General features: G+C 51.7%; 1 protein-coding gene and 1 long non-coding RNA gene across 2 annotated transcripts; one reads left to right on the top strand and one right to left on the bottom strand.

Moving 5' to 3' along the window:
• Positions 1-3,062: 3,062 nt before the first annotated feature.
• On the bottom strand, positions 3,063-4,529 carry LOC129519651 (uncharacterized). Its single transcript, XR_008666427.1, has 2 exons — positions 3,716-4,529; positions 3,063-3,505 (listed from the first exon to the last, which is right to left on the bottom strand). It is a non-coding gene; the product is annotated as an uncharacterized LOC129519651 (long non-coding RNA).
• Positions 4,530-7,153: 2,624 nt separating this feature from the next.
• Positions 7,154-27,501, top strand: SLX4 (SLX4 structure-specific endonuclease subunit). Its single transcript, XM_055341150.1, has 14 exons — positions 7,154-7,343; positions 8,750-8,972; positions 10,638-10,815; positions 11,751-11,963; positions 14,002-14,207; positions 14,306-14,628; positions 15,224-15,461; positions 15,825-15,910; positions 16,720-16,866; positions 17,445-17,614; positions 18,562-20,774; positions 24,981-25,080; positions 25,620-26,024; positions 26,477-27,501. The coding sequence occupies exons 1-14, from the start codon at positions 7,281-7,283 to the stop codon at positions 26,856-26,858; spliced, it is 4,947 nt and encodes a 1,648-aa protein (XP_055197125.1). The 5' UTR covers positions 7,154-7,280; the 3' UTR covers positions 26,859-27,501.
• The last annotated feature ends 369 nt before the right edge of the window (positions 27,502-27,870 follow it).

The following is a 27,870-nucleotide window of genomic DNA, read 5'->3' as shown; positions in this document are numbered from 1 at the left end:
CCTAAGGAACAGTCTTGCATTCTTTTTTTTAAAAGATATTTGAGAGAGAGCACAGATTAGCAGGGGAAGAGGCAGACGGGGAGGGAGAAGCAGACTCCACTGAGCAGAGCCTGATGTGGGACTCAACCCTATGACCCCTAGATCATGACTTGAGCAGAAGTCAGACATTTAACTGACTAAGCCACCTAGGTGCCCCTCCACATTTTTGTCAATAACCAATTGTCCATGAACATGGGGGTTTATTTCTGGACTCTCAACTCTATTCCACTGATCTCTAATAGGTCTAATCTTATGGCTGGCACTGCAGTCTTGATTACTACAGCTTTGCAGTAAGTTTTGAAATCAGAAGTGGGCATCTTCCAATCTTGTTCTTTTTCAAGACTCTTTTGGCCATTTAGGGTTCCTTGCAATTCCACATGAATTTTTAGTTTTTCCATTTCTACAAAAAAAGGGCTATTGGGATTTTGACAAGGATCACACTGAATCTACAGATCACTTGGGGGAGGTACTGCCATCTTAACAATATTAAGTGAAAGAGGATTTAATTTTAGCAGAATTACAAATGCCATTATCAACTTAATTGGCAAAAATGCTGTTTTGCAGTTGAGGACAGTACACGTGCATGGAACCTCTCCTTAAACTCATCTAACAAAACTAATAGAACTATATCACACAAAAGGTAGCAGTGGTAGACAGGGAGAAATGCAGCATAACCCAGAATGATTTCTGTACACTCTGAAACATAAAGCAGTCATTCTGACTTCAACAATTTTAGCAGTGTAGGAAACAGGATTATACAACAGTAAATAAAAGTTTTTATGACCAAAGAACTGAGAAGACAGACAATTCTCCCCTTGTTCAATATGCCCTTTCCCCAACTCCTGCCAAGATAAATGAGAGAGAGCTGGCCAGGTTTTGGTTTTGTGATTTATAACCAAACCATAGACCCGGGACAAGGGCCTTTCACTTCTTCTACAGAGCTGTTTAAAACATTAACTCAGTGAAAGATGCCCAAAGTTTCCAAAAAGGAAACATTCCAGGAGAGTAAGAAAGTGATAATCAGCATATTCAATTTTTACTTATTTCCCCTGGACCCAAAAATGATCTATTCCTAAAGGCTTTGAAAACAGAGCCTCTACTTGGAATAATGCTTACACTGCGTCTAAAATTTTCCACACACTTCTGCAACCATTTTCTCTTTCTGATAAACTTTGTAAGGTTTACCAAACATAAGGACAACCCTAACCTTTTCAGATAGTAAATGTTCCTTCATGTCCCTGACTTGAGTGTTTTAGCAGTGCTGTTCTGCCACGAAGGCTGGCAGTTAACATGTAGTATCCTCGATGAAATAACATGGACGTAGTAACTTTGTCATGTCTCTCAGTTTCATCACATTAGGCTACTCCTGCCTAATTGCAATGGAACAGTGTGAGCCTCAGAGCTTCTGCTGGAGTTAAGTCACAATAGGGTCCAGGTCATGGGAGCTCCCATGGTTCATCCTGGGCCAAAGACAAAGTTGCCCCAGAACTCTGTTCCTTGAAGGGACAAACTGTCAAACTCTAAATCCCAATAACCTCTCACCCAGCTTTTGGTATCTCCTTTACACTTAGCCTACAGGATTTGATCAGTAGGTATCAATTAAATATAATAAGTATCAGACTCTTTTTTAAATTTTTATTTATTTATTTATTTATTTATTTATTTATTTATTTATTTATTTATGAGAGAGAGAGAGAGAGAGAGAGAGAGAGAGAGAGAGAGAGAGAGACAGGCAGAGGGAGAAGCAGACTCCATATGCACTGGGAGCCCGACGTGGGATTCGATCCCGGGTCTTCAGGATCGCGCCCTGGGCCAAAGGCAGGCGCCAAACCACTGCGCCACCCAGGGATCCTAAGTATCAGTCTCTAATCTAAAGACTATCAGAATCACCTGTGAAACTTTCAAAAGCTACAGGTTGGAAGGATTGCCCAAGATCTACTCAGCAGATCTAAGGGTGGTATCCAAGTATTTCTAGCTTAACATATTCCACAGGTAATTCAGTTGAGAATCCAAGGTTTAAAGAATGCTTTTCCTAAACTAGACTTCAACTAATTTTGCTTAAAAGAATAATATGGCCAGATTTTTTTTTTTTTCCATGAGGGAGGGTTTTCTTCCCTGGGCCTCCAAGACATTTGAATCCTTTTTTTTTCTTTTTTTTTTTTTTTTAAAGATTTTATTTATTCATGAAAGAGAAAGAGAGAGAGAGAGAGAGAGAGAGAGAGAGAGAGAGAGAGAGAGGCAGAGACACAGGCAGAGGGAGAAGCAGGCTCCATGCAGGGAGCCCGACGTGGGACTCGACCCCAGGTCTCCAGGATCCCGCCCTGGGCCGAAGGCAGGCGCTAACTGCTGAGCCACCCAGGGATCCCGACGTTTGAATCCTAAACTGGGCTCAGGCCCTGCACTTCCAATCTGACTAGAGAAAAATCATCACCACCTTTATGACTGGCCTTCCTATCAACCCAACCATGTGTGTTAATTACATTTTTAACATTTTTCTGTACCTTACAATGTTTTGACATCTTAAAAACCTTGCTGGTAGAGGTGGGGGTGGGGGATGGGACAGGGACCGGACTGCCCTTCCCAGGGCTCACTAATTCCTAAAAATGATAATCAACTTATTGGGAGCAGCCTCTCACAAGCAAACCAACTCCTTTAATGCTCACAGACCAAACCAATGATTTCTCTGGCCCTAAATCATCCCAGGGCCAGGGACCAAGCAACTAGAGACCACCCCTATAGTCCAAAGCCCACCAGAATTATTCAAACTAGCCAGTCCTAAACTGTTTTCTCAGGCCTGCCTTGCCTTTCTCAAGGAATAAAGGCTCTGACCTAGGCTTTCCCCCATCTCCTGACCAGAACCTTCCCTGTGGTCCCATGTAGTGTGGCATACCCTCTTCTCTCTGGAAATGTAATAAATTCTTCCAATGGCATTGGCTGCTGTGTGTTGTCACCCACTCACCCTCATAAATTAAAACTCTGCAGTATAAATGAGACACTCTACCCCAACCATGCCTCCGTGCGGCCACTCTTCTTGTGCTATTTATTGAACCCAATCGGAAACCGTATTACAAAGTAACTTCAGTTTCCAAAACCATACAGAAAAAGGTCTTGGTAGTTCTATTCACATTTGAAACTCAACACTCAGCATGTAAACGTAATGTGACCCAGCAATTGTAGACTTAGGTATATACTCAAGAGAACTAAAAACATACAACTCCTACCACAATGTTCACAGCAGCATTATTCAAAACAGCCAAAACTCCACCAACTGATGTGGAGAATGTGGAATATCCATCCATACAAGGGAAGCTTCATCGGCCACTAAGTGAAGAACCAGGGGTGTCTGGGTGGCTCAGTCTGTTAAGTGCCTGCCTTTGGCTCCAGCTGTGATCCAGCCTGGCTTCTGGCTCCCTGCTCAGTGGGGAGCCTGCTTCTCCCTCTCTGCTGCTTCCCCTGTTTCTGCTCTCTGCCAAATAAATAAAATATACATATAAGAAAACTGAAGAACCAATTCATGCTACAACATGGATGGACCTTAAAAATATTACGCTAAGTAAAAGCTGGACAAAAAAAAAAAAAAGGGCTGCATATTGCACAACAGCATTTATAGAAAATGTACAGAATAGGCCAATCCCCCGAAACAGTGGTGTGCTGGGCAGAGGGGAACGGGGTGTACCTGCTCCTGGGTGGGGAGGGATTTCTATTTGGGGTTACAAGATGTTCGGGAATGACGTGGTGATGACTGCACGACCTTGGGAATGTGTGAAAATTCATTATACGCTTTAAATTTTACGGTAAGTTACATCTTAAAAGCAAACCCAGCTAAACGTATTATCGTCGGTCCAAAGCTCCTCCTCCTGTGTTCATTAGTTCGGTAAACGGAACCACACTCCACTCCAGAGGCTCAGGCCAGAAAGCTAGAAATGTTAACCGGATCGCCCAGGTCCTTTCTCACTTTCCGCACCGACTTCCACTCGGGGCCAATCTCACGTCCGCGACTCCAGCATCTCCCAGGGCCTCTCCCGGCCTCCGGCCTGGCCTTTCCGGATCCTTCCTCGTGCGCCGACAGGGTCTCCCGCGGACCTCCGGGCTGGGGCTCCGAACGCTACCGGCAGGTGGAAGGCAGGTCCTCACACGCGAGCCCGCCGCGCACCCTCGGGCGGCACGTGAGCCCCCCCCCCCCCCCCCGGGCCTCCGCCCGCTCGCTACCACCTGGGCCGGGAGGCTCTTCCGCCCGGTAGGCCACGCTCGGTGCGTCTCCACACCACCCCTCCGGCAGGTGCGCTCCGAGGGGCCGCCCCGGCCTCCGCAAACATTTCCCGTAGGAACCGCGGCGGACCGAGGCGGCGCCCTGCGCTCACGCTGCCTCTTCCTCAGCACCTCACAGCCTTCGCGGGGCGCCGCGCACACCTGCGGCCACTCGGGCCTCGAGCGCCGCCCTCAGCCGCTCCCCTGCTGGCGCCGCCCGGAAACGCTCCCGGCCGCGCGCCCGGGCCGCGGAGGACGACGGGAAGCGGGGCTCCCGGGCGGGGCCGCGCCTGCGCGGGCGCTCTCCTCCGCAGGGGGCGCCGGTTGGCGCATGCGTAGGCGCGAGGCTCTCCGTTGAGAAGGTGCCTCGGCTGCGCCGGAGGTAGGAGGAGTCGGGTTTTAGGGTTAGGAGCCTGCAGTCTGGAGAGGACGTCCAGTCACCTGGGGCCTTTCTCGCCCGCGGTGTGGAGGCTGGAAGGAGCCGCGCTCGGGCGGAGGGTCCTGGGGCCGCCTGGAGGGAGGAAGGGCGAGGGGGGATCGGGTGTCCACCGGGTCACAGCCCGGGGGTCCGGCTGGCGATCGGAATTTGCGGTGCGGCTTGGTAGCTGCCAGAGTCGTTGGCGGTCGCCCCCAGGCCGAGCCCCTGCCCGCTGGCCGTGTGTCACCGGGTCCCGGGGGGGCGGGAGGGTCCGCCCCGCACTGCCCACTCATTCATTCCGCGTCTGCCGGCGTAGACGCGAGTCCCCAGCCCTCCGGAAACTTGCTGCTTCCTTCTGCACATTCGGAGGGAGTGCGGACAGGACGTGGGCTGTTGTCGGACAAATGTCACAGGCCCCGTGCACACCCCCGCGGCGCGGGGGGTGGCATCTGCTCTAGCTCCCCACGTTCCAGGGCTCGAGTCAGGCGCCCAGACGCGGTTCCCTCCCTGCAGTATCCTCTCCCACTGTTCTGAAGTCTTTACAAATCAGGTGCCTAACCAGCCACAGGGAATCCAGAGTAGAATAGGTGAGTCTGTGCCCCCCTGAAGTTTTGAGCCTAGGAGGAGACAGACAGTAAGTGCATAAGAGTGTACGTGCTGATGCCCCAGAACCACCCGCTTGGATGTGATCCCAGCTCTGCCACTTCAAAAGTTGCGTGAGCTTAAGTCAGTCCCTCATTCTTATGCCGGACCCCTGGCTGTTAAGGGATGAGGGTAGAGCCCACGGAATAGGATCGTTGTAAGGGTTACATGAGCTAGACTTCTAAAGCAATTAGAACCGTGCCTGGCATGCCATAAGCATTCAATAAATGTTACTACAAATGAAGGTAACTAGTGATAAATGCGATTGTAAAGTGTGATGATAGAAAAAAAGTGGGATTGGAGAGGGTCCACTTGGATAAAGGATGAGGGGACGCTTCTCTAACAAGGTGACACGGAAAGATGAGGATGGGGCAGCCATGGGAAGTAGATTACAGGTATGCCTGTCTGTCCCACTCCGGAAAAAATAGGTGATTAAACGGATTACTCGGATGGTGGAGATTGCACTTTCTGTCACTGGGTCATTCCATTTTGATTTTTTTTTAAGATTTTTATTTTTATTTATTTATTTTTTTTGTTTTTGCCAGAGAGAAAGAGCACAAGCAAGGAGAGCAACAGAGGGAGAAGGAGAAGCATGCTCCTGCTCAGGGATCCCAGGATTCCAGGATCATGACCTGAGCTGAAGGCAGATGCTTAACTGACTTAGTCACCCGGGTGCCCCTCAGTTTTGATTTTTGAGTCCCGCTAAACTGTGCCAGAGTAATCATGCCCATAAGACCCAGGCTTTGCGGTGTTCACCATTCCAGTCACTTGAGTTTAGAGTTCTTGCTAGCATGAGAGAGGGTGGAGAAAAGTGGCCCCTTTTTTTTTTAAGTCGCCCTTTTAAAATTTGAAAACATTGTATCAGTGATGGATGAGCCTCCTGTGTTCATCTCATTTCTTCCCAAGTATCCAAGGGCATATTCTCTCCATTGGCCACCCTCTCCCCTGGCCCTGCACTTTTTCTGCATTTGGCCATCATCTTGTTTCTGTGGTGACTGCCCTTCATGGGACTCATTCACTAGATTTCAGTAAAAACAATACTCTTCCAAGATGCTCATGTTCCTTGATGGGTTACTAGATCCTTCCCCTTGTGTTGTGTTGTGTTGTGTTGTGTTGTGATAAACTCCCCATGAGTTTGTTGTCAACCAGGCTGTACCTGAGTATTTGACACAGGTACTGTTATTCTGAGGACTTTGCCCATACTCCACATCCTCTTGTACCTTCCTGGAAGAAATGGCATAGAATGCAGTGTCTGTCTAATAACATTTAGATGTTTTTGATTTTTCACAGATGTGGCATTAAATAAACCAATGTGCTTTACCATTATGGAGATTTTGGAGAATCACCCGAGCATGGAGTTCATATGTATTCTATCTCAGAGGCATCTGTTGGACCACAAAAGCTCTCCGATGTGAACTTTGAATGTGCTGTTTTAACAGGGACTCAATCTGAACAAAGACATTTTGAATCCTTATGAAGGGAAAAGCATTACTTTTTGCTCAGTTGTGCAAACTCTCCAGGTGTCCTAGTGAGAAGCTAAGAGGAGCCTTCATGGAGCTGCAGGTCTGAATGAGGCCCTGCTAGGCTCATTCTCGGCCCCCCAGATAGACCTCACACCTCAGAAGACCACCCGCAAGCCTTAAAGCTGGTCAGAGGATGGATGAGTCAGATGATGATTTTAAGGAACTCTGTGCCAGCTTTCTCCAAAGGGTGAAAAAGAATGTCAGCAAGGAAGTGTTGGGTGAAAGGAAGGGACAGAAGGCCTCAAACAGCACTCAGATAAGCAAACCGAAAAGGACCAAACCAACTGGGACCAGGGGCAAAACCCTTCCAGGTCCAAGGGAGAAGAAAACTTGGTCTGGCAGCCAGGCCCCAAGGACTAAAGAGCAAGGGGCCCCCAAGCAGCAGGAGAGTGAACCAGCTCCCCCCAAGAATGGAGAGGGAAGTGTGCTTGCCTCCACTCCACTCCAGAAGGGTGCACAAACCACCCAGACAGGTAACTGTGCCAGAACCACTGCCAGGATGTTTGCAGAGGTGGTGGTACTGTTTTTAAGCAGGGGTCCGAAACTTTTTGAAAAGAGCCAGAGAGTAAATTATTTTGGCTCTGCAGCCCCAGTCTCTGTTGCAGCTTCTCAACTCCCTAGACAATATGTAAGCAAATGAAAGGGCTGTGTTTCAACAAAATTTCATTAACAAAGTCAGGCAGCCTGCCTAAGGACCATAGTTTGCCAACTCCTGTTTTAAACAATGGTCATAAAAAATTTAACCCCTGCATGAATATTCTACATGATTATGTTTGGGGCCCTCTGCTCTTTTAGAGGTTCCAATTAATGTTTACATTATGTAGTTGATGCAAGTTACGTGAACACCAAAAATAATGCTGCTTCTCTCATTTTCTTGAATTCAGTCCAGAGTGGGTAAGTCATGGTGGTGCAGGCCAGTTGGGTAAGGCTGCTCAGAAGGCGGTAGGAAGCTGCCAGAGAGGTCTCAATCCCTGAAGAATCTCCAGGTCCTTCCTTTCTCCTCTAAACACCTTTGTTCTTTTCTTTTTTCTTTGTTCGTTTGAAGCGGGTTTCTTACCCTGCTGCCCTTGGTGTACTGAACCGTATGTTTACCATGACTTCTTCAAGCAGAACTGAGAACCAACCTTGCATAGGATCTTTGGGCTCCTGGGTTCTATTTCTAAATGTTTCTCACCTTCACTTCCTGATCTTAAATGGTATTTTTTATTAGTGTGGTCAACATGCTGTCTCAGTGGAGTAGTGGTAAAAACTTAGCTCACAGAGACTGTTGTAAGGCTTCAGTAGTGTTACTGAAACGTCATTGGTCCTTCATGCCTCTTTGGGAGCAGTGAAAGTTACACATGATTCCCCAGAAGACCACACCCCCACACACCTGTGAAACTGGCATAAAATTGCCAGGGCTTCATGAATCCCCATCAGAGGCCATCTGTGGACCCTGCATTACAGGAGGACTTCTGACCTAGGAAGATAAAAATGTTTGTCATTAATATTTCTTTAATAACAGCTTCATAGAAAGAATTCACATTCTATAAAATGCACCCTTTTAAAGTGGACAGTTCACTGGTTTTAGTGTAGTCACAGAATTGTGTAATCACTATCACTAGCTAATTTTAGAACATTCTTATCGCTCCAAAAATAAACCCTGTGCTCATTAGGAGTCACTGTCGTGCCCCTCTGTCATAGATATTTATGACAGGTCTATTTATATTACCTCCAACGGTGAGGTTACCAATAGTTGGTCCTATTCACAGTTGAGAGTTAAACCTAAACTAGTTGGTAAACAACCCCTTGAAACTTGGGTTCAACCTGTATCTGGGAGAAGAGTCCTTGTTTCTCCAGCTAGAACAGATGCCTGTGAATATTTTCCTCCTTGCCAGAGGCTGCTCCGGACAGCAACTCCCAGCCCCCTCCTTCCTGTCTGACAGTGACAGCGCCAAGTCCCTCCAAAGCCCGGACGGCAGAGTTGGTTGTACAGCGAATGCAGCAGTTCAAGAGGGCAGACCCTGAGCGTTTGCAGCATGCTTCAGAAAGGTGCTCCCTGGAGGCCACGCTTGAAGAAAACACCCCACGGGGCCCTCCAGAGGAGATGACAGCAGGGCATGGTATGATGGGAGTTTTATATATTCCCATCAAGGATAAATTTGAACCCTGGAGAAAGAGGGGCAGGAAGGAACCCTCATTCTTGAGTTGCGTGGTCGGGGTGGGTGCTCTGGCTGGCACCGTACCTTGGCCACTTCATTGTATTAGCCAGAGAATGAAGGGTCCCTTGGGTCATTTCTCATTTAGCTTCTTTGACAAAGTACCTCTTTCTCTTATTTTGACTTTTTATTATGATATTTTTCCCATACAGAAAGGTCAAAAAAATACTGCAATGAACCCCCATGCCCTCAACCTGTATTTAACAATTATTAACATTTTGGCATGTATTTTTTATTTCTCCTAAGTATATCTGATTCTTCTATACCATTTCAAAGTAAGTTCTAGATGTCATGATGCTTCCCCCGCATACATCTCCTACCTGATCATAGTGCTATTGTCACACTTGATTCCGTAATACTGCCTGGTGTCCAGTTCATATTAAAATTTCCCCACTTGTCCCAAAGACAGCCTTATAGATGGTTTCTTTTTTTTTCTGAACAAGGATCGGTCAGAACCATAAGTCCCACACTGCATCTGCTATAGTTCAGTAGTCTTTTAAAGTCTAGATTCTAGAACAGTCCCCTTGTCCTGTTTTTTTTTTTTTTTTCATGATACCAACTTTTGGAAGAGTCCAGGACAATTGTCTTTTTAAATTTCCCACTTTTAGATTTGTTTGATTGTTTCCTCATAGTGTCACATAACCACTTCCTGTAGCCCTGTGGTATATTACGTGTGAGTAAACCAGAGGTCTGGGGGGGCCTTGGGTGAAGGCAGGAGGCACCAAGCGTGCATGCAGGTGCCGTGCAGTGCACCCTCCACCACCCCAGGAGGCACGTCATACCCCTGGTTCTGTTCTTTCCCCCCAGAACAACGTGAGCCCTCCTCTCTGGTGAAAATACACAGAAAAGATATAACTAGGAAGAAACTGTATCGATGGACCTGCAGCTACAAACACATAGTCTCCTGGTAGTGGGTTTGCAGAGTTCACCCTGGGAGCACTGAGGATTCTCAGGCTACCTCTAAGGTCCACACGGGCAGAGGGGACATCCACCATTGCATCACCCCCTGTGACTACACCGGGGTGCGTTGGAGTTGCTCAGCTAGGACACGAGCTCAGCACTTGCCCTGCGTGTGACTTGGTTGTTTGCATCGACCTTCAAAGCATTCCCAGTAATGCTCAGGGCTCGAGACAGAGAAACCATTTCTTTGTTGAGAAAAAAATAAGGCACCAAAATGAGGTGTGATGCTTTTCTGGCTTCGGTGGAAAGATAGGCCACAGGAATATTCAAGAACTGGGGACTTCGGAAGGTTTCCACGTCTGTGAGTGCCAAGGGCCTCTCTAGCGAAAGGTCATAGCAGTAGGAAAGGTTGAGCTTTGCAGGGGAAGCCTGTGCTCCGTGGAATGGGTGGCGGCTCGAGCAGGAGGGGACAGGAATGGTGCATCCGCCAGGGCCTGGTTGCGACAGTGGCCGAGGCGCTGCCGAATCACGGGGCCTGGGAGCAGCGCGCAGTGGGAGGCCTCACGGGTGGCTGCCCGGTGCTGGGTGACAGTGGCCGCATGTCCGCCTGGTGCTGCAGGAGCGTGGGCAGCGGGGCCGCAGCCCTCATGCCCCTCCCTCTCCCCCCAGGGCCGGGCTACAGGCTCCCCGTGCTGGAGAGCACCCTGCAGCAGGGCCTTGGGCCCCACGGAGTGGCCACAGCCACACCAGAGGGCAGCCTGGAGGAGGCGGGGCTGTTCTTCTGCCAGATCTGCCACAAGAACCTCTCGGCCATGAATGTGACGCGAAGGGAGCAGCACGTGAACCGGTAGGAAGACAGACTGGGCAGCCATGACCAGAGCACCTCTGCATAGGCCTCAACCTAGCTCTGCCATTTCATTGGACAGCTTTGAGCTGTGATTGAGCTGTGATTCCCGTATTATGCAGCTCATCCTTTATTTTTTAAAGATGTTATTTATTCACGAAACACAGAGAGGCCGAGACCCAGGCAGAGGGAGAAGCGGGCTCCCTGCGGGGACCCGATGCGGGACTCGATCCTGGACCTGGGGTCATGGCCTGGGCCTAAGGTGGACGCTCAGCCACTGAGCCCCCCGGGCGTCCCAGGTCATCCTTTTAAAGTTAACAATTCAATGGCTTTTATTTATTCACAGAATTGTGCAACCATTACCAAAATAAGTTTTAGAATATTTTCATTATCCCAAAAAGAGACCCTGTCCCCATTAGCGCTCACTGCTCATTCCCCCACTGCCATCCCCTCGCAGGGACTGATATACTGTCTCCGCGGACTTGTCCGTTGGGGACGTAAGCAGAGTCACGTAAGACGTAGCCTTTTGTGTCTGGCTTCCTTCCCTCAGTGTAGTGCTTTCAAGTTCAGGTTGGATCACGGATTGGAATCTCATTCCTTTTTACAGCTGAATAATATCCTGTCATATGGGCAGACCACGTCTTGTTCATCGTATAGATTGTCTCTGCCTTTTGGATTTTGTAAATAGAGCTGCTGTGACCACGTGTTTCTCATGTTAGAGTATCTATTCCCACTTCCTTAGGATACACATTGCCACTGTTTGCCATGTCCTTGCTCACTTCAGCCAGCAGATACCTAAATTTAGCATTAGAAGCTGACTGCAGGCTATGTGGAGGAGTGGGCTATGGCAGGACAGGCTGGGCCCACGGCCTGTCCATGCTGACGTGGATGCACGTTACTGGGGAGAAGGTTCTCTTATGTTTACTGTCTTCCTCCAGGTGCTTGGATGAGGCTGAAAAGGCACTGATACCCTCCATACCTCGGATCCCTGAATGCCCAATTTGTGGCAAACCCTTTCTCACCCCAAAGAGCAGAATCAGCCACTTGAAACAGTGTGCAGTGAAGATGGACGTTGGCCCCCAGCTCCTGCTCCAGGCCGTGCGGCTGCAGACAGCTCAGCCTGACGGGGCCTGTAGCACACAGGCATCAAGGTGAGTCAGATGAAAAGGAGGAAAATCAAAGAAATACTTGGATCGTTTCTTTTTAACGCCTTTTGTAGTATTAGAGAACAGTAGAGCCCGAGAACCCTCCTTGATTCTGGAAATGAGATGTGAGGAGGAAATCCGGCAGAGTCTCCACCAGGACTGAGGAGGAGACAGATTCTGTACCCTTGAAGGCCTTGAAATGGTCCACGCAGGTGTCTTCTGGAGGAGGGAGGAATCTGGTAACACACCTGATTGCGTCCATTCGCATGTGGTGTGCCACAGCTTCCACCTCCGTGCAGCCCGAGTCTCCTACCATTTGGTGAAGAGGACTCAGTGAGTTCACACAGTTGGTGAGACAGAAGCACAGGCCTTTTTTTTTTCTTTTCTTTTTTTAAACGTGCATTAACTAAATGCTTACGTGTTACAATAGGAGGTCTTGCTCCTAGCTGGTGCAAACCACAGGCACATAAGCAGCTCAGCTCCCCTCCCTACTGCCCGTGGTGCTGTGGATGTTGCGTTACAGGAACCAGTGTAGGCTCTGCACTTCTGTAGGTTTGGGACTTCTTCAAGAGCAAAGGGAAGGCCAAGAGTGGTGGCCCTGTTTGTCCTGGCCACTGCCTTGCACACAGGTTGTGGGCATCTGAGCCAGGCCCATGGTGAGACTGGGGTGGGCACAGGTGGGTTCTTAGCTGGTGAGCCTGTCCATATCGTAGCACATCAACACTAGCATCTCAGAATCGGAAGCCTTAAGGCCCTAGCACAGACATTATGTAAGCCGTCGCTTGCCTTCTGCGAGGACTAGATGGAAACCACCTACTCAGATGAAATATATCTGCTTTTTAAATACCTCTGAGAAGGGACACCTGGGTAGCTCAGGGGTTGAGTGCCTTTAGCTCAGGGCATGATCCCAGGGTCCTGGAATCGAGTCATACATCGAGATCCCTATGAGGAGCCTGCTTCTCACTCTGCCTGTGTCTCTGCCTTCCTCTCTGTGTCTCTCATGAATAAATGGATAAAATCTTAAAAAAAAAAAACTTTGAGAAGAGAAACAAGATGTGTGTGGGTCCTTCTAGAAGGTTGATAAAGTAGAAAAACTATAGCAAATGGATACCCTCACCAAGGCTTCGAGCCTCCTCTGCCAAAGGCCAAGCCTGGGGTGTATGGAACTCTGGAGTAGTCAGATGCTGGGACAACCCCTTGACTTCTGGGAGGCTGTGGTTATCAAGTGGGGTTCCCAGGAACTTGAACAGAATTAGGAGTTGCTCAGATCTTCTGAGGTGATGCCTGAGATTCTTGAGCCACCCCTGGCCCAGGAGAAAGCATAAGCTTCTATAAAGGGTGCTTTTCATAGCATTCTGACAGCTGGGTTTGAGCTCCCAATTTCTCTCTCGCCTTTGCCCTCCTATTTCTTGCTCAGTCTGTTGGGGTTCACCAGGTGGTCTAGGTTCTCCAGCTGGAAAATCCTTTAAGCCAATCTCCAAGTCAAATGAGCTGCTGCTATACACTGACCTCCAGGCTGGCTGACCATGTTGGTAGTGGAAGCTGGGAAGCCTTTCCTTCGGGCCTGGGGCAGAGGCTATGCCCACAGGCCCTGCTGGAGGAAAGGGATCCTGTCATGGCCAGTGTGGCCAGGACTGCCTGAGGGGCACCTGAAGGATTGATGAGCTGAAGTTGGTGGAATCCAGGAAGCTGACTCCACCAAAGGGTTTGGCCACACCTGGAGTGTGCAGGTACCACTCAGAGCTTGATACACCTTCCAGGAACTCAGCAGGGTAGTGTCACATGGAAGGACCAGACCTCCCCTCTCTGGGGCGCACTGAACTTGGCCCAGGATCATGTGACCTTAACATGAGGCAACAGGATGAGCACAGTGAACTCCCAGAGCCATTGATGCCTCTGTCTAATGGGTCTGTGTTTATCCCCTTTTTCTTTCCAATACAGAGGAGATGGGGTCTGGGCCTCTCTGGTCCAGCAGGGACGTCCCCGGCACAAGAAGTGCTCACACCCTGGCCTCACTAACCTTTCTGTTTGGCTGCTTTTTAAGCTTCAGCAATCACGGAGGTTTGAAGCGGAAGGGAGCCACCAATAGGAAGGAGCTGCAGAAGAAGCGGAAGGTCAGCGAGCCCGAGGTGCCATCTGAAGACTTGCTGGTGGCCATGGCTCTGTCCCGGTCCGAAATGGAGCAGGAGGCCGTGCCCCCCGTGCTGAGACTGGAAAGCGCTTTCTCCGAGAGGATAAGACTGGGGGCAGGTAGGTGCGGCGCCAGGCTGGCACAGCCTCACCACTCCTGCTGGGCCTCAGGGTGTGGGGCAGCTCTGTCACTGACCCTGTGCTTCCGTTCACCCCAGAAAAGAAGAGTCGCAAGAGGAAAGCACCTGCCTGCCCTCCCCTGTTGTTACTCCAAGACCCGGAGACCACAGGGAGGCAGACCGAGGACCGGGTGGCCCAGCTCTTTGCGGAGGAAATGGAGCTGTCCAGCACACCGCCACTTCCTGCGAGCAGGATCCTACAGGGGGAGCTGGAAAAGGCTGGCCAGAGTCTGCAGCCGCCCGGAGGGAAGAAGAACTTTCTGTGGGAGGGCAGTGCCCTGACTGGAGCCTGGGCTCTGGAAGCCTTCTACACCACAAGCCTGGTCCCTCCCCTGGTGCCCCAGCGGTCTGCCCCTGCCGAGGTGTGTCCCCCGCTCTGGGTGCACGGCGGGCTCTGGGGAGAGGCTGGCAGCCAAGACAGCAGGACGGGTCATCAACAGAAAGTCTGAAAAGGAAGGAAGGATAGGGGAAATCAGGCATGCCGGCTGTAGTGTGTTTGTCTGTACGGCAACTGATGGCTCTCCTGGGGAGAATGGGAGGACCCCTGGTTCCCGAATGTATCCTGTTCCCGAATGTATCCTGTTCCCGGAGAGTTTGGTTGAAATGCAGTCCAGGGCCCCACCCCCAGGGGGCTGGCATACTGGATTCTGAGGGGTTGTCCCCGTGCCTGGGGTGGGGCCCAGGATCCAGACAACCCTGATGCAGGTGGGCCTGGAGTCACTATGTACTTGAGGCCATTTAGATAACATTAGGGGGACAGGACCCTCAGAGACTGTTCTGTACATGTAGCCTGCAACAGGCATGGCCTTCACTGTGACAGAGAAGCCTGCTGGTAGACGGTGATGGGAGAAAAGCTTCCCAGGGTTGCTCTGGGCTGTGGCCGGCATTCTCAGGACCCCTCTGTGTGGTAGCTGCTGTAGTGGCCACGGGGTTACTTGGCTTCCTGACTTCTTTCAGGGTCTTGCCCAGGACTCCACGCTGCCACCGGTGCTGCTTGACCAGCCAGAGCTGGGTGTGCGAACACCACCTCGCCACAGTGCCCAGCCTGTGGGCTGTGGCCCCCGGAACCCATCACCCTCTGCCAGCCAGAGAGAGCACCAGGCCCTGCAGGACCTTGTGGACCTGGCAGGAGAGGGGCTGAATGCCACCCCGTGGCCCTGCAGTGGGGGCTTGGCCAGCTCAGGAGTGGCCACAGGTGAGAACCCAGATGGGTCACCAGGGCCGGCCCTGCCCTCCCACCCTTCCTCCCTATGGCTGTGGTGGGACCGGCTAGTCCTTGTGGTGTGGGGACAGCTGCTCCAATCTGAGGTCTCCTGGCTTGTCCCCAAATAACGGGGAGAACACAGTCTCTGTAAGTGCTTTGGATGTCGTACAGGTGAGTCCTTCACAATTTTCTCTAACTTTAAGCAAGGACAGAGCCCTTTCCAGAGCCAGTAATCAGGTAAAAAGCATCTTCAGGGAGCCTTTGGGGTAGGCCAGCTGACATCTGCTGGCGTTTCCCGGAGATTGACGTTGCCAGGAGGTGATTGTTCTTTTGATACCTGAATCCTCCTTTCAGGGATGGATGTGTCGTCCACTGGCCTTCCACCGACTGGGTTTGTCCTGCCACCTGAGAAGCACCTGGAGGGGGGCGGCCAGGCTTCGGTAAGCACCAGGGCAACTGCTCCCCACTTGCGGTCCTGTGCTCTGCACAGTCCGCTCACGGTCAGCCTCCAGAGCCGCACACGAGTCCGCTGGCCCCAGAGACAGCCCTTGACCAAAGCCAGCCGAGAGCCCGTGGGAGCCTCCTATCCCCCTCGAGGGCTCTGCCATGAGGCTTTGTCCCTCTGTCATTGAATTCTGAGGGTACCTCAGCCAAGCCCTTGGAGCCTGTTTGGTCCTGAGAGCCGGCAGGGATACCCATTGCTCTGGGAGGTGGCCCCAAAGTTTCACTCATTTGCTTAGGACGGACTGCCTCTCTGATGTGCAGGTCCCTGGGTGGCCTCCAACTAACGCTTCACGTGCTGGAAGTCGGGCTTTCATCCTGTTAGTGTAGTGGCATCAGCTACATTACCTCATCACGGTCTACCTGGAGACTGTGGCATGTAGTCAGAGGGGGACCGAGACTCCTCTCAGTCGGGTACCCGAACATCGTGGGCTCAGCGTCCCTGCCTGACGCATCGGGGCTGCACACAGTGCTTGTAAGCGCTCGGCCCTGTGTGCACCATGCTTGGCCCAGCTGTGGCCTCACTGCGGCCATTGTGCCTCCACTTGCTCGTCCCTACCCCATGTGAGGCCAGGGGACGGGGCATAATGGAGAATTTGGGAAAGAAGCTAGCGTGGTGCTGTTCTGCACCACAGAGAGCTTCAGGGCAGCGGGAGGTGGGAGCCAGCCTGGGAGCCCTGTGCACAGGAGCTCAAGGCGCTCCTGAAGTTGGGGAGCTTGCTTGAGCCAGTGTGCACCCTCCTTCCAGCTCACCCTCGGTTTGCTGCTGGCGGACTTCAGGGCCATGGTCAATAACCCACACCTGAGCGATATCCAGCTTCAGACGGACAGCGGGGAGGTGCTCTATGCACACAAGTTCGTGCTTTATGCCCGGTGCCCCCTTCTCATGCAGTATGTGAGTACGGCCCATGCTCCTTCTTTCCATGCCTCCCCCACACCCCTGTGCACCCCCCACGCGTGCACCCACCTCCCTCCTCTGTTACACTTGCGGCAGTGGGGAGACAGATTCCAGGTGAGGAGGTGGTCCGAGGAGATGAGTGGAGGATTGGGGAACATCAGATTTCTCGATTGAATCAAAATCCATTTTCTGTAGAACGGTTCCCTTTTCTTCTATTTCTGTAATTATGAGGTTGTCATCGACCTCTTGAAGGCTGAGCTGCAGACACATCTTTCTGTGCTGACCTGTACTGACATGCATCTGACTTGAATGTTGTGCTGCGGCAATCTGGAAGCCAGCTGCTGGTCTCTACCAGAAAGTTCTAGTGCCTCTGATGTGTCTGTCAAAAGGGAACTAATGGGGTGTTTGAATGTCTTTCACAGTCTGATTTTGCAAACAGAAGTTTGAGGGCCTGACCGCAGAGTTCCTGACCAGCAGGCGGGTGGGACCTGGCCAGTGCCAGTGCTGGGACATACAGAGCCTCCTGGGCCCTCTGTGTTGCCCCACTTCACACCCATGTTTTATTTCATTCTCAGGTGAACAGTGAAGGCTTCTTCGCTGTGGAGAATGGCGATCTGAGGAGTCAGCGTGTGTTGCTGAGTGACGTGAGCTCCGAGGCCATCCATGCGCTCCTGCACTACCTCTATACCGCGGACCCCGGCGTGCCTCCCCAGCTGGTCCCCGACCTGAGCGCTCTGGCCCACAGGTCTGAGTGTCTTTGCCATTTACCTTCACAGCATCTCACGTTAACTGCTGAGGATCAGCAGGTTGGCGGTTCACAGGAGTGTCAGGCCTGCGTCCTTCCTGCCCTGTTAACCCCAGTGACTCAGCCTGGGACATGGTGACTGGCAGTCTGGCCGGAGTGGACACTGGCAGGAGAGCCCAGCACGGATTGAGGACAGCCTCTGCCGGGTCACGTGGCTTTTAGCTCCCTGGGTGTGATGAGAGGGTGGTCCTCAGCTCAGCTGCCCCCAGATGCTGCCTCTCTTCCGTTGTTCAGCCACAGAAGCTCAGGGGGGCTGTTATGTCCCACGTCCCAGAAAACAGAAGTGGGTAGAGTGTCTAGTGCGACTGCCATGGGTTAGCATGTATTCCGCTCATCTGCACAGCGTCAGGAGAGGTGGCAGGTGGCTCCACAGACAAGGTGTTCTGTCTCCTGACAAGGTTGAGGGCCCCTGGGATGAAGCCATATTCGCCCAAGGCCCTGGCATAACCTTGGGTGCTCTCCTGGGAAGGGATGAGCTCAGCCTCTGGGGTCCTGATGTAGCAGTCAGACCAGGGAGCCTTCAAGGAGGCTGCAGGCTGGCATGCCCATTGGGCCGGGCTGACTGGGACAGGTCTGGTCTCTGTGGTTTGCGTCAGTCACAGAGCCTCAAGTGCCTTTCAAGGCAGCATGCTCTCCTTGTAGCAGCACCATTCTCTTGTCTTCAGTTCAGCCCGATGCGCCCCTTTGGGCAGTGGAGTCAGTGAGCCCTGCCTTAAAGGTCCGGGAGTCTCTTCTCAAGCTCAAGGTGCTGGGGTGTTGCTGGCTGAGAGCATGGCCCATGTCTGCTGGAGAGCAGGGAAAGGGTCAGAACCGACGGTCCTCACCTACGCTGGGGCGCCCAACCACCGCGTCTGCAGGGTAGTGATGCGTGGCATTTCCTCTTGCAGGTTTGGTGTTAGTGAGCTTGTTCTTCTGTGCGAACAAGCACCTGACATGACGGATTCAGAGGACACACTGTGGAAGGAGAAGGAAGACAAGGATTGTGAAAGCCGCGCGGAGAACTTCCAAGAACTCTTGAGGTCCATGTGGACAGGTGAAGAGGAAGAAGCAGAGGCTTTGATGAAACCTGAGGGTTGTGAAGAAGACAGAGAAAAAGTGAATGAGGCAGAAATGGAAGAAATTTATGAATTTGCAGCCACTCAGCGAGAGCTGCTCCGGGGGGAAGGGGCTCCAGAGATCAAGGAAAAAACTGACCCATTCGGGGAGGATGGTCCAGTGTCCGTGCAGATCTTAGGAAGTGACCAGGTTAGTGGACAGCCAGAAAATGCAGAACAGATGGAATCGTCTGGTCAGGGAAGAGAAGAGGCCCCAGCCAAAAGGAAGAGCGCAAGACAGTCCACGCCCCTGCTGCTCAAGGGCCAGGGCGCGGGAGAGAAAGCAGGCTCCCCGGAGGGAGCGCTAGGTCGTTCCGGCTCCCCTCGCCCTTCTGGAGGCTGCGGGCCAGGGAGAAAGGAAGGTGCTTTCTGGCGCTCAGCTGATGCTCCTGAGGCCTGGCTGTTTTCATCAACTCCCAGAAGATGCCCTGGACCATCCCAGATAATGAGCCATCTCCAGGAAGACAATGACACCATCTCGGGAAAGGGGACGGAGAGCCCCTGTATCCCCGCTCACCAGCAGGCGCCCCCATGGCACCCGCCCCTGTCACAGCCCCCTCGGGGCCAGAATCTCAGGGGTGAGTCATCCTTGCCAGTGCCCCAGTCACAAGGCAGAGCTTCCAGGACGGCCTCCCAGGACTCACCATTGAAGCAGAGGAGGGGCAGGAGCCTCCTCACGTTATTTAAAGATCCAGGTGTCCAGAAGGGCGAAGAACATAGTTCCCTGTTGGAATGCAGAAATAAAGGGATTCTGATCTCCCCAGAAAAATCTCCTTCCATTGACCTAACCCAGTCAAAACATAGCTGTTTGAGCTCCAGATCTCAAAATACTCCATCCAGCAAGAACAAAGATGAGATTATCCTTTTATTGGATTCAGATGAAGAGCTGGAGCTAGAACAAACCAAAATAAAGTCAGTTTTTAATGGTCCCTTGGAAGAAAGGAAAGTTCTAGAAGTTAGCCCCAGGCCTTCTGAGCTGTTTTCTGTGATTGACGTTGATGCAGATCAGGAACCTTTCCAAAGTCCAGCTAGAGGAGAGGCTTCACTGCAGTGCGGGGATGGGAGGCTGTCAGGGAACCGGGGCTCTTTGGGGAGCAGAGGGACCCCTCAGCTGCCGTGTGACCCTGACAGCAGCCCTGAGGGGGACAGCACCACGGATATGTCATGGTTCGTGCCTGCCACCCCACTGGCCAGCAGAAGGCGTGACTCTTCTTCACAGACCCAGATAACAGGCCTCAGGTCCCGGGCTCCAGTGGATCAGACGGCTGAGGTCAAGCGCTGGACCCCATTAGAAAATAGGGGTGTGCCCAAAGCTGCAAGCCAGTGTTCCGTCATCACGCCCCCCGTGTCATCCTCAGGCCTGGTCTCCATCAGTGCAGGCAGCCCCGACAGCAGGAGCCCTGCCAGGCCCCACCCTGCGCACCCCCAGCGCTGCTCTCCGGCTCCCTGTCCCATCTCCCATCTGGCCGATTTCACTGGGCAGCCCCACAGGTGCTCGCCGCCAGGGCCCAGCCCACCGAGTCAGGCCATCACAAGTGAAGTCGTGGAGGTGGAGGACAGTGAAGACGAGCAGGAGGCGGCCTCCTGTCAGGCCAACAGCAGCCCCCTGCCGGACAGCGACCCTCCAATTCCGGTGGACGAGTGTCATTGGCATGTGGAGCCCCTGTCACCCATTCCCATCGACCGCTTGAACCTTGAGCGGACAGGCCCCCTGAGCACCAGCAGTCCGGGCAGTAAGGCAGGGGAAGCTCCAGACAGCAGTGGCTGCAGCTCCCCGGCCCTCCTGGGCACCCCCCCTGCCCGAGGGAGCTGCACTAGCCAGAGAAAGTCCCGAGAGAGGTCCCCTTGGGCCAGCGTGCCGGCGAGCAGCAGGCCAAGCTTTTTGAACTCAGCTCTGTGGGACGATTGGGATGGAGAGGAACAGAAGTCTTCAGAGCTCCTTCCTCCTGCCCAGACACTGAGTGATGCTGCTGCTGCTCAGAAATCAGAAGCGTTGGAGATGCCAAGTGAGTAGCAGGGAGGGTGGTTATCTGTTAGACCGTTTTATGCTAAGGGGCTGGAGGGGGTGGCAGGGCTGTGGCTAGCCCCTTCCCCACCCTCCCCTGCAGAGGGAGAACAGGCTTGCCATCAGACATGTTGCTTAGCCAGTTCCTTTATTTATTTATTTATTTATTTATTTTTAAATTTTATTTTTTTTAATAAATTAATTTTTATTGGTGTTCGATTTACCAACATACAGAATAACACCCAGTGCTCATCCCGTCAAGTGTCGTCAGTGCCCGTCACCCATTCACCCCCACCCCCCACCCTCCTCCCCCTCCACCACCCCTAGTTTATTTCCCAGAGTTAGGAGTCTTTATGTTCTGTCTCCCTTTCTGATATTTCCCACACATTTCTTCTCCCTTCCCTTATATTCCCTTTCACTATTATTCATATTCCCCAAATGAATGAGAACATACACTGTCCTTCTCCGATTGACTTACTTCACTCAGCATAATACCCTCCAGTTCCATCCACGTTGAAGCAAATGGTGGGTATTTGTCGTTTCTAATGGCTGAGTAATATTCCATTGTATACATAAACCACATCTTCTTTATCCATTCGTCTTTCGATGGACACCAAGGCTCCTTCCACAGTTTGGCTATTGTGGACATTGCTGCTAGAAACATCGGGGTGCAGGTGTCCCGGCGTTTCATTGCATCTGAATCTTTGGGGTAAATCCCTACCTAACAGTGCAATTGCTGGGTCGTAGGGCAGGTCTATTTTTAACTCTTTGAGGAACCTCCACACAGTTTTCCAGAGTGGCTGCACCAGTTCACATTCCCACCAACAGTGTAAGAGGGCTCCCTTTTCTCCGCATCCTCTCCAACATTTGTTGTTTCCTGCCTTATTAATTTTCCCCATTCTGACTGGTGTGAGGTGGTATCTCATTGTGGTTTTGATTTGTATTTCCCTGATGGCAAGTGATGCAGAGCATTTTCTCATGTGCTTGTTGGCCATGTCTATGTCTTCCTCTGTGAGATTTCTCTTCATGTCTTTTGCCCATTTCATGATTGGATTGTTTGTTTCTTTGCTGTTGAGTTTAATAAGTTCTTTATAGATTTTGGAAACTAGCCCTTTATCTGACACGTCATTTGCAAATATCTTCTCCCATTCTGTAGGTTGTCTTTGAGTTTTGTTGACTGTATCCTTTGCTGTGCAAAAGCCTCTTATCTTGATGAAGTCCCAATAGTTCATTTTTGCTTTTGTTTCTTTTGCCTTCGTGGATGTATCTTGCAAGAAGTTACTGTGGCCAAGTTCAAAAAGGGTGTTGCCTGTGTTCTCCTCTAGGATTTTGATGGAATCTTGTCTCACATTTAGATCTTTCATCCATTTTGAGTTTATCTTTGTGTATGGTGCAAGAGAGTGGTCTAGTTTCATTCTTCTGCATGTGGATGTCCAATTTTCCCAGCACCATTTATTGAAGAGACTGTCTTTCTTCCAGTGGATAGTCTTTCCTCCTTTATCGAATATTAGTTGACCATAAAGTTCAGGGTCCACTTCTGGGTTCTCTATTCTGTTCCATTGATCTCTGTGTCTGTTTTTGTGCCAGTACCACACTGTCTTGATGACCACAGCTTTGTAGTACAACCTGAAATCTGGCATTGTGATGCCCCCAGATATGGTTTTCTTTTTTAAAATTCCCCTGGCTATTCGGGGTCTTTTCTGATTCCACACAAATCTTAAAATAATTTGTTCTAACTCTCTGAAGAAAGTCCATGGTATTTTGATAGGGATTGCATTAAATGTGTAAATTGTCCTGGGTAACATTGACATTTTCACAATATTAATTCTGCCAATCCAGGAGCATGGAATATTTTTCCATCTCTTTGTGTCTTCCTCAATTTCTTTGAGAAGTGTTCTATAATTTTTAGGGTATAGATCCTTTACCTCTTTGGTTAGGTTTATTCCTAGGTATCTTATGCTTTTGGGTGCAATTGTAAATGGGATTGACTCCTTAATTTCTCTTTCTTCAGTCTCATTGTTAGTGTATAGAAATGCCATTGATTTCTGGGCATTGATTTTGTATCCTGCCACGCTACCAAATTGCTGTATGAGTTCTAGCAATCTTGGAGTGGAGGCTTTTGGGTTTTCTATGTAGAGTATCATGTCATCGGCGAAGAGGGAGAGTTTGACTTCTTCTTTGCCAATTTGAATGCCTTTAATGTCTTTTTGTTGTCTGATTGCTGAGGCTAGGACTTCCAATACTATGTTGAATAGCAGTGGTGAGAGTCGACATCCCTGTCTTGTTTCTGATCTTAGGGGAAAGGCTCCCAGTGCTTCCCCATTGAGAATGATATTTGCTGTGGGCTTAGCCAGTTCCTAAACCTGCCTGGATCCCATGGCTTGCCTGGGCCCTTGCTAAAAACCCCCAGCTGTGGACAGTGCTTCTGAGAGGCCAACACCTTAAAGGCAAACACCTCAAACACTTTAAGGCAAACACCTTAAAATCAGGCAAGTGTGGTTCCTCACAGGGTTACATGGAGCGCTGCCATTACGGTCCAGCAGCCCCATCCCAGGGAGCTCATCCAGAGGAGGGGAAATCAGGACTGATCCCTTACACAGACTTCGCAGCAGCAGTCCTCACAGTAGCCACAAGTCCATCAGCTGACAAACGGATAAAGAAAATGTGGTCCATCCATATGGTGGAGGATCGTCAGCTGTAAAACCAGTGTTAGCTCCTGGGTGAACCTTGAACACACGATGCTCAGAGAGGCACAAAGGACCACAGCGTGTCACTGTGTTTATAGGGAATGTCCAGGGTGAGCCAGTCTGTGGAGACAAAGTGGGTGAGAAGTTGCCAGGAGCAGGGGTCAGGGGAGAATGAGGAGGGTGCTGGGTACAGAACTGCCTTTGGGGACAATGAAAATGCTTTGGAGCTAGAGGTGGTGCTTGCGTTGTGAATGTATACTAAGTGCCTCTGAATTGTTCACTTTAAAATTTTATGTGAATTTTCCTCTCAATTAAAACAGCAGCCAGTGGGGTGAGTATGAAGCGTCTGCCATGTGAACCTCGGCCCTGCCTCATCTGCCACCCCCCAAACCCATGGAGGGTGCACTTTCCCAGCTCATGTCATTATAAGAGGCAATCAGAGCCCCTGTGTCAGCCCCTGCCAGGCAGCCCCTGGGAAAGCTGGGAAGGGGCAGGGCGCCACGAAGCTGTGACTGGTCGCAGGGAAGCGGACTGTGGGCAGAGGATCTGCCTGCATCCTGGTGTTTGATTTCCTCCCCAAATTCGAAACCAGCTGGGCATGACTGACCAGCACTCCCAGCCTTGAATGGGGATCAGAACTGCCTGGAGAGCTTTGTGCAACACACGTGGCCAGGCGCCTCTCCAGAGTAGAGACCAAGAATTTGGATTTCTAACCAGTTCCCAGGTGGTGCTGTGAGACCAGGGACCTTGGTCTGAATTTGAGGTGGGCTTCCAGGAGGTGACAAATTTTCGCAAATTATATAAAGAGTTCTGTGTTTTATTCGGGAGAAAGCCTATTCTCATTGGAGTCTCCGAGGGCTCCGTGCTCCTAAAAAGGATAAGAACCGAACTCCATATATTCCTGAGTTGTTTCATTTGTCTTTAAAGTATTGATGCCTTTTTTTAAAAAATAACAGCCTTGTTGAGCTATTATTCACATACCATAAAATTCACCCTTTAAAATACACCATTCAGTGGTTTTTAGTACATGGACACTGTCCTGCAATGGGGGGGGGAGTCCATCACAGGAGTGAAGGAGCAGCACGGTGACTACAGTTGGTATCACAGCAGCACATGGTGACAGATGGCAGCCACAAAACCACCAAACCATACAGTTCAGTGGTTTTTATTACCTTAGTAGTATTGGGCAACCATCACAGCTAATTCCAGAATGTTTTCCCCTGCCCATTAGTAGTCACTCGGTGCCCCTCCCCCTGAGCCCCCAACAGCCATGAATCTATCTGCTTCTGCCCTGTTCCACAGCATCAGCACTGCACAAGGCTGTGGCCCTAACCACGTGTGATGCCTTCCAATGGGAAGACAGTTTGGGAGTCTCGGTGAAGGGGCGGTGGAGGTACCGCTCTCATGGAGCAGAACAGTGACTGGGCTTTGTTCAAACGCAGTATTTCTCTTGGTGATACTGCTGAGCTCAGAAGAGGTAAATCCAGGTCCCTCATGCTGAAACGTGTTTTTCTACCTAGAAGGTGCTCATCGGAAGAACTTGCCCCCGAAAGTGCCCATCACCCCAATGCCAAGATACTCCATCATGGAGACCCCGGTACTGAAGAAAGAACTGGATAGGTAAGTGGTGTTCCTGAAAACTTGCCCACAGGTGGTCCACTCCCTCCCATGTGTGTCCAGGCTGAGGCCAGGAGCTGAAGGACCTGCCGTGGGGCTCTGGCAGCAGGAGCTGCTGGGGGATGGGAGCGTGTGCGACTGCTGGCTTTCCCTACACTGTTCCCCAAACCTCCAGTTCCCTGAGGAGCTAAGAGATGGGACTCCGGGTCCCCATGAGCTGATAGGTCTCCATGTGCCATGTGGATGGAGATGGGGCCCTGGCCTTAAGAGCCTGGATAAGAAGATCTGATTTTTTAAAAGAACATCAAAACTGTCACATCCCAATCAATACTGCTCATCATCTTGGGCACCAGGGCTGTTATCACTACCACCATCGCTAAACCTGGGAACGGCCTTTCTGGAATATTCAGAGTAAGCACAGTTGTATGCAGAATAGACACCCCTGAAAGCTCACAAAAGTCAGGCATTTAAGATTTCAGTTCCACAAAGTCATTATTTAATTTGCTAATAACTGTTTGCTGTGTGCTGTTTCCCCATTTCAGGTTTGGGGTCCGCCCTCTACCCAAACGCCAGATGGTCCTAAAATTGAAGGAGATATTCCAGTATACTCACCAGACTCTGGAGTCAGACTCTGAGAATGAGAGCCAGTCCTCACAAGTGCTCCCAGAGGCTCCGTGCAGCCAGACCCACGCCAGCAGGACCTCCAGGGCTGCTGGCCGTGCCCAGCTGGGGGCCACTTCTGGGCCTCTTCCCCAAAGGTCCAAGGGGTCCACTAAGACCAAGGGCCCCCGACATCAAAAGCAGCAGCCTGGTGGAAGCATCCCTCCGATGAACCTGTCACAGGCGAAGGAGTCTCCAGATCCTGATGGTGATACCCAGCTCCCTGCGTCCCAGGAATCAGTGGCCTCCTCCGTGGACAGCAGTGACAGCTCCTTTAGCTCACAAAGGTAACAAGATGGGAGGACGGGGTCAGTGGTGTCATAGGTCCCCTGACCATGGGATCCATGAGTTGGCATAAGCCAGGCCTGATGCCAACGTTGAGAAAGCCCATTGCCTTCTGGATTTAACCCAAGGAAAACACAGTGGGGCTCAGGGCAATCCCCTGTGAGCCTCCTGAGCAGACCGTTGGAGCACCTGGAGCACCATGTGCTCACCCCACTGGATGCTCTTGGGAGGGGGGCTGACTGCCGGTAGTCGACTGTGGTTGAGGGTCAGATCCTGCTCAGGCTGGCAGCTGGCATACCAAGGACACAGCAGCCTGGAGCTTCCTGCAAACCTCGGCCCCCGAGGCCGTCCATGCCGGGTGTCAGGCTCCCCAGGGGACACAAACCAAAGGGGCTCCTGGTCTCATGGTGCTGGAGAGGAGTGTCACAGAATGTTTTTGTCTGGTTCTTTTCAGTTCTTCCTGTGAGTTTGGAGCGGCCTTTGAGTCTGCAGAGGATGAGGAAGGTGAAGAGGAGGAGAGTGCATCCCAGACAGCCGTGCACGCAGCAGCCACGGAGGAGGCCGTGAGGCGCTACATCCGCTCCAGGCCGACCCTCTACCGCAAGGTCCTGCTGTACCAGCCCTTCGAGCTGTCAGAGCTGCAGGCCGAGCTGAAGCAGCAGGGCATCAGTGTGGCCACCGGGAAGCTGCTGGACTTCCTGGATGCCCACTGCATCACCTTCACCACCGCTGCGGCCCGGAAGGAGAAGCTCGAGAGGAAGAGGCGGCAGTCTGCAGCCAAGAAGAAGGGGGCAGAGCCAACAGGCCGGTCCGCCCCTCCCCACCCCTGGCCTTGAGCAGCCTGTGAGGGTCTGCAGCCCCCCGGCAGCAAGCCAGGCTGCTGTGGGTGTCTCTGAACCTGCGGACCACCTCCACCCGCGGTGAAAGGGGCCATAGCACCAAGCTAGGGCAGCTGTCCCCAACTCCATTTCCTGGAATAGTGTTCGGAGCTTAGCACCTCCGTCAGCACCCACGTTTGTCTCCCTTTAACCCCCACCAAGCCCCTGGGTGCTTGAGAAGGGCTGTGGGCGGCCACCAGGTGGCCAGGTTGTCCTCGTCCTGAGATGGCTGTCTGAGGCCAGCGGGGCCCTGCCCCGTCCTCCTTCCCACCACTCGGGCCATAATCTCAGCCTCCACCAGCACACCAGGTGTCCACCAGCCTCTCACTGCCTCAGGTGCTCTGCTGGCCCAGCCTTCCTGCCCAGACATCTGTCATTGTCACCAGCAGTCTCCAAACTGGGCAGAGCAGGAGGGCCCAGCACAGCTCTGAAGGGCCCAGAATACGCATGTTGTTTGTTAACCGGCTTTGCTGGTTTGTGGTAAGGCTGTCTCCAGCCTCGGGCGGCGTGGGGCGCGGGACGGCCAGGGAGGAGAAAAAGTTTGTGTCTCTACATCCTTGTGAATGTCCCGTCTGTTTTAAATACAGTGCAGTCCATTTTATATGATGTGCAATAAAAACAGGAAGGCTTTACAAGCATCTTCTGGGTGCCAAGGAGGGCAGCTGGCTGCGAGCCCCCTCCCACAGCGCCTGCGCTGCCCCCAGAGCCCTCTCTGCAGGAGGCTTTTGTGCTTGCCTTTCACTGCAAGGGGTGACCCAGGCCCTTGGGAGGTGGGAGGCCACTGGAGTCCTTACCTGGCTTCACTGGACGAGCAGCTCTGGGCGCGCTGGGCACCCTCAGCCCTTGCAGGCAGCCCAGGCTGGCAGAGCGTTACCTGCCGCAGGTTGGTATGATGTTGGCGGAGGCAGTGAAACAGGTGAAAAGCCACAGGCCAGGGAAGGGTGGGGGGAAGCGAGCCCTGGTAGCCAAG

The sequence above is a fragment of the Nyctereutes procyonoides genome, unplaced genomic scaffold, assembly GCF_905146905.1.
Source record: "Nyctereutes procyonoides isolate TBG_1078 unplaced genomic scaffold, NYPRO_anot_genome, whole genome shotgun sequence".
Taxonomy (NCBI): domain Eukaryota; kingdom Metazoa; phylum Chordata; class Mammalia; order Carnivora; family Canidae; genus Nyctereutes; species Nyctereutes procyonoides.
The sequence above is the reverse complement of the archived record's forward strand: the minus strand, read 5'-3'. Positions and strand labels throughout refer to the sequence as shown.

Excerpts from the sequence above, each read along its gene's own strand:
- SLX4 (XM_055341150.1), top strand. The coding sequence starts at position 7,281 with ATGGAGAGGGAAGTGTGCTTGCCTCCACTCCACTCCAGAAGGGTGCAC. Across the intron at positions 8,973-10,637 it reads GGAGATGACAGCAGGGCATG|GGCCGGGCTACAGGCTCCCC; the intron begins GTATGATGGGAG and ends CTCTCCCCCCAG. Across the intron at positions 17,615-18,561 it reads CTGAGCGCTCTGGCCCACAG|GTTTGGTGTTAGTGAGCTTG; the intron begins GTCTGAGTGTCT and ends TTCCTCTTGCAG.